The sequence below is a fragment of the Syngnathoides biaculeatus genome, chromosome 5 (assembly GCF_019802595.1).
Source record: "Syngnathoides biaculeatus isolate LvHL_M chromosome 5, ASM1980259v1, whole genome shotgun sequence".
In the NCBI taxonomy this organism is placed as follows: domain Eukaryota; kingdom Metazoa; phylum Chordata; class Actinopteri; order Syngnathiformes; family Syngnathidae; genus Syngnathoides; species Syngnathoides biaculeatus.
In genome coordinates this window covers 30,516,428-30,521,704 of record NC_084644.1, presented here as the reverse complement: position 1 = coordinate 30,521,704, position 5,277 = coordinate 30,516,428, and the positions used below count along the sequence as shown (strand labels likewise).

The following is a 5,277-nucleotide window of genomic DNA, read 5'->3' as shown; positions in this document are numbered from 1 at the left end:
CAAAAGAACGAGAGGAAGACCAAAGATAAGGTTGATGGATGTTGTGAGGGAGGACATGAGGACAGTGGGTGTTGGTGAGGAGGATGCACGAGATAGACTTAGATGGAAAAAGTTGACGCGTTGTGGCGACCCCTAACGGGACAAGCCGAAAGGAAAAGAAGAAGAAGACAGGTCCCCCCCCTAATACAGTGTGTTTTACCCCCCAAGTTTTGTTCACTACAGAGCCAAAAATGAAAAATTTACAACCCTAGTGTAGACCCAAAAATGAAACATTTACAACCCTAGTGTTTGTTTTGGGACAGCCCAAATTGGTTAGGGTTAGGTCACCTCCCCCATCACCTCATGACATTGACTTAATTGAGGTTCTTGCTCTGATTTATTTATTTTTTTTAAATCAGAAGTTACTTACAGTTACTCTTTGAGTGTTTTTTTTCATGGAGTACTTTATTAGAAGACTTCTCTTTACTTAAGTCATCTTGTTCTAAAGTAACAGTACAGTACTCTTACTTGAGTCCAATATCTGGATACTCCACACCTCTGCATCCAACGAACAGGCCTTTGCTGACTTAGATCGCAAGGGAGTGAAAAGATCAAAGTCTTGTCTCATGTAAAAGTTGTGCTCCCAGACCATTATGTGGCATCATGGTGGCAAGGAACAATGTTGATGGTTGTAGATGGGCCAAAGCCGTGTCTAACCAAACTTTTTTATTTTTCCATCATCTCATGACATCTATAGACAATTAAAAACCTTTTGGGGGACCATCTATGATTCATGGAGTTTCGTTATTTGTGTCCAGGTTTGGGCCCTATTCCTCACAAATACTGTAGTAGGGGTTTTACCCAAATTAAGATTGTGCCGGTCTACTGGTTTCAGTCTGGTTTCAGTTCTGTTAGTGAAAACTAATCACTGGTATGAGATGTGGTTAAAAAAAAAAAAGTGAAACAAGACAATTATTTATGTATTTTTAATGTCACAGTGTAATATAGTACTCACAGTATATATGCTGTTGAAGTCTAAACGACTCTAGAAGAAAGTCAGAAGTAAAGGTATGACCTTATTACATTTTAAGGTCTTTGATATGATGGAAATGTCACAAATTATATTCATGTTTTTCGGGAGCTTGGTTGAGGCGTGTGCGTGATTTCAGATTGCTAGGGAGTTGAAGGTGTCTGCAGACTCAGACCAAGTGGAGGGTCTCCTTCCACTGGCCACTGACTGGAGTTTATTGGATTTGCAGGTAAGTACCCTCAGAATGTCGAGGAGCTGATGGCGGAACTTGACCCCCACAAAAGCATACAGGATGGGGTTGAGGCTGCAGTGGAGATAGCCTATGGTTTGGGTCATGATCATAGCCTTTGCTAGACGGTCTCTGAATTTACAACTGGTATTTGTGTTGCCCCAAAAAACTGTATCCACTATGAGAATAATGTTATACGGTGTCCAACAGAGAAAGAACACAACCACCACGCTGGCGATGACCCAAAACGCCTTCTGCTTCTGAGGGCCCCCTGTACTGCACCGTAGCCGGTGGAGAATGCATGAGTAGCAGAAGATGAGGGCAACCAATGGTAGCAGAAATCCAACGGTGTGGTTGAGGAGACGCGAAAACAGTCTAAACGAGTGACTGCTTGGCCCACAATGTGTTTTTTTACGCCTTGCATTGTGCACCGCCTCCAGGAACATCCAGTCGGGCACAGAGAGGAGAACCGAGAGGACCCAGACAATCAGGCAACTGGACTGGATGACCCAGGGTTTCCGGCGAGAGTACATCTGGGTGGCGTGCACGATGTATATGTAGCGGTCCAGACTGATGCACGCCAGAAGCAAGATTCCACAGTAGAAGTTAATCTGAGAATGGAAAGACAAACACTTTTGGCCCATTTTGGGGGGAAATTACCTGTGGATTACTCTCTGTATTCTCCATAGCTATCGATCTGTCTATCTCACTGCCTGTCTGTCTGTTAAGTTGTCTACCCAGTCACTCCATGCTTTTGTCAGTAAATATTCAGTACCTGTCTCTCTCAATCAAGTTGGCACTCAAACCGTCCTCACTTAAATCCATCACTCCATCCGTACATTCAATCACTCAATCCCTTTGTCAGTCTGTCAATACAGCGTTCCAAACAACGATGCGTGAGTTGGCCAGTCCTTTCAGTCTGTCCTGAAATCAATTATTCCGTCAATGCATACCTCATGTTAATCAATCAATACAACTTGTCAATCATTGTCGAACAGCCTGTATGTCCTTCAATTGGTCAGTTCGTCTATATGTTCCATGACTGGACCTTTTTCAGTATGTATATCTGTCTCTGTCAGCAGGATTTTGTCTCAGTCTGTCTATTTAAGGATATCAATGTCTCTGGCCAACCATTCAATCTGTCAAAATACCTATCTTTATGCCTGTCAGTCCTTCAATCCGTTACTCCTTTATACATCTGTCAATTCATCTGTCAGTCATTTGATATGTCTGCATAACCTTCTGTCTCGCTATCTGTATGTCCTTTGATCCATTAGTTCGTCCACATGTCAGGTAATCCCTATGCCATTATGTACTGCATTATTGTCTCTGTCTATCAATACGGCTTTCAACCTGTCGATACATGAGTCAATAAACACATTTTACCTCAGGTGGCCATGCAGATGACAATAATATTAAGTATAGTGTCTTTGTCTTACCGTGAAAACAGCTCCAGTGATCTTGCAAAGAGGCGTGCCAAAGGTCCACCCAAGATTTTGAACATCCTGTGCTGTCACCAGGGGGAGTGTGAGCAGCAGCAGGATGTCAGCCAAGGCCAGGTGCAGAATGAAGGTGTCCGTCACGCTCCACGTCTTCCTACTCCGAGCCAGAATTCCCAGGAGAACCCCGTTGCCCACGATGCCCACGATGAAGCTCACCGAGTACAGAATTGGTATGAAGACCGCCTCAAAGAGCTGAACCTCTTTCGGGTCACACAAGCTGGCCAATGACTTATTGCTGATGTACGACTCATTGCTGTCGTACTCACTCCCTTCCGGGAGGTCGATGTCTTCCAAAAACCATGAGTTAAGATCAAAGGTAATAGCCTCATCGCTTTCCAGTAGAGAGCTCTGAAAATATGACACAGTGTTTGAGTGTTGTGTCACGGATAGTGACATGGTTGACTTGCCCAACTTTCGTGGAGCCGTGATGTATTCTGTTCCCATTCAGTAACTCTGCAAATGTTCTTTAATCTGTCCGTTTGGCCATCTATCAGTTCTTCAATCCATTAATTTGTCTGTCAGTCTGTCTTATCTATTGCTCTTACCTTCCATTTCTCCGTCAGTTCACTCGCCCAGCAATTGGCAATCAGTCCACAATTTAGTCTGTTCATCGATCTAGCAGTTGTTCTATCCAGCTATCATCTGTTGGTTTTATTGGTCCTGACATACATACACATTGTTGGCGTGTCATGTCACTCAGTTTCCACTCAGTGACAAATGGTTCTCTATATGTGCTCTGTATCTGGGTACCTGCTGGTCCAGAGTGTAGGCTTTCTTTGCCTCAAAGTCAGCTGGATAGTTCTCCACCTCCCCCCCGCAACTCTGAACAGTAAGTAAGTAAGCCGTGTAGACGACGGATGCCTGTTTGTTTCATTTTTATAACCACATGGTGGCGCTGTGTCTCCAGGAGCAAGAGGTTGGGTACACCAGGGTGCACAAAAAAACTATTCCCACTATCATTCACACCAGTGGGCAATTTTGAGTCTTGAGAGACCCTAACTTGCATGTTTTTGGACGAGGACTACTTGTCATGTAATATCATATAAACACTTTGCTGAAGAATAGAACTTTCATATAGAGTATTTGTACTTGTTATGTTTATTTCTGGTAAATTTCACTTCATCTCTACTGTGTTTCTTACATAAAAACATTTTTTCATGTTACTGAAAAATACAATTGCAAAAATTTGTATCTTGATCAAATGCCTGCACCAGAGAAGATGACTAAAACAACTACAATGGTTTCAATCAAAACACTACATATGCAGGGCATTGTGCACGTTTACTTCATGAAGTGTCGAGTGGCTGAGTTGTTGCACAGTTGTGGTCACTACTTTTAGAAATTAAGTGTTGCATATTGTTATATTTTTGTTTCCTACCTTCTTATGTCATTGTTGATTAATTATTAGGAGAAATCATTAAAATGGTCTTCACAAATATCAATATTATTAATTATTAATAATAACACCATCCATCCATTTGTTAAGGCACTTATCCTCACAAGGGTTGCAGGAGTACTGGAACCTATCCCAGCTAATTCGGGCAGGAAGCGGGTTACACCCTGAACTGGATGCCAGCCAACTGCAGGGCACACAGAAACAAACAACCATTCGCACTCACAATCACACCTATGAGGCAATTTTAGAGACTTCAATTTATGCATGTTTTTGGAATTTGGAAGGAAACCGGAGCACCTGGATGAAACCCATGGAAGCACGGGGAGAACATGCAAACTCCACACAGCTGCGGCAAGGATTTCAAACCCGATCCTTATAACCCTGAGCCGGACGCTCCCGCCAGTTGTCCCACCATACCACATAATAATAACACAGCTCAGGTAATTTAGCTGATTTGATTTTCCAGAAGTCGATCGAGCTAGTAGTCTTTCACATTATCAGTACCTGAGAAGTAGCTGTCAGTTTGAAAATGGTTGGTGCCCCCTGATGCATCATATTTATATGGTATTTATAAATCACTTGTTCCTATTTGTACTGAATTATCTGGCATTGTCACTCTCAACCTCGGTGGAACTGGCAGTTTTAATAATAAACATATTATCACTGTTTAGCAAATTATCTAAGTAAAGCTAGTTATGTCGAACACAAACACAGGTGCTCCTGATATGCAAAGTAGGGATATGTAAACTGCAAAAAATAAAATGTATGCAGGTCTCATAATCACAATGTCTGAAATAGGCTCCAGCACTTCTGCGACCCTTTTGAGGATAAGTGTCAAAGAAGATGGATGAATGGATAATAATAATAATAACATCTTACCAGCCTTTTCCCCATTCTGGATTGCTAAAATAATAATAATAATACGTAATAATAACTTACCAGGCTGAAATCATGTGACATGGTGGATTACAGCCGGTACATGCACCATAGACACGCAATGCCGTAAGTAGCTTTCTAGATAAGAAAGGAAGTCAGGAGCTTATATGAGAAAAAAAAAAAATTGAAAACCACAATGTAAAGGCAGGTGTCGTGAGCCCATGAAAGGAGATGCAAATGACATCAGAGTCAAAGCTTTTTACAC

General features: G+C 42.1%; 1 protein-coding gene across 2 annotated transcripts; it reads right to left on the bottom strand.

Annotated features, from left to right (window-relative positions):
- Positions 1-1,144: 1,144 nt before the first annotated feature.
- cxcr3.1 (chemokine (C-X-C motif) receptor 3, tandem duplicate 1) lies at positions 1,145-5,139 on the bottom strand. 2 transcript variants are annotated; one of them, XM_061818743.1, is made up of 3 exons: positions 5,076-5,139; positions 2,678-3,088; positions 1,145-1,849 (listed from the first exon to the last, which is right to left on the bottom strand). In XM_061818743.1, exons 1-3 carry the CDS (start codon positions 5,094-5,096, stop codon positions 1,145-1,147), a joined length of 1,137 nt encoding a protein of 378 aa, XP_061674727.1. In that variant the 5' UTR covers positions 5,097-5,139. The 2 variants fall into 2 exon arrangements, with proteins under 2 accessions (XP_061674727.1, XP_061674726.1); XM_061818742.1 differs by lacking the exon at positions 5,076-5,139 and having other exon boundaries at positions 2,678-3,505.
- Positions 5,140-5,277: the final 138 nt, after the last annotated feature.

Coding starts and splice junctions, on each gene's coding strand:
- cxcr3.1 (XM_061818742.1), bottom strand. CDS start 3,184: ATGGGAACAGAATACATCACGGCTCCACGAAAGTTGGGCAAGTCAACC. Junction 1,850..2,677: donor TCACTGGAGCTGTTTTCACG/GTAAGACAAAGA, acceptor TTCCATTCTCAG/ATTAACTTCTACTGTGGAAT.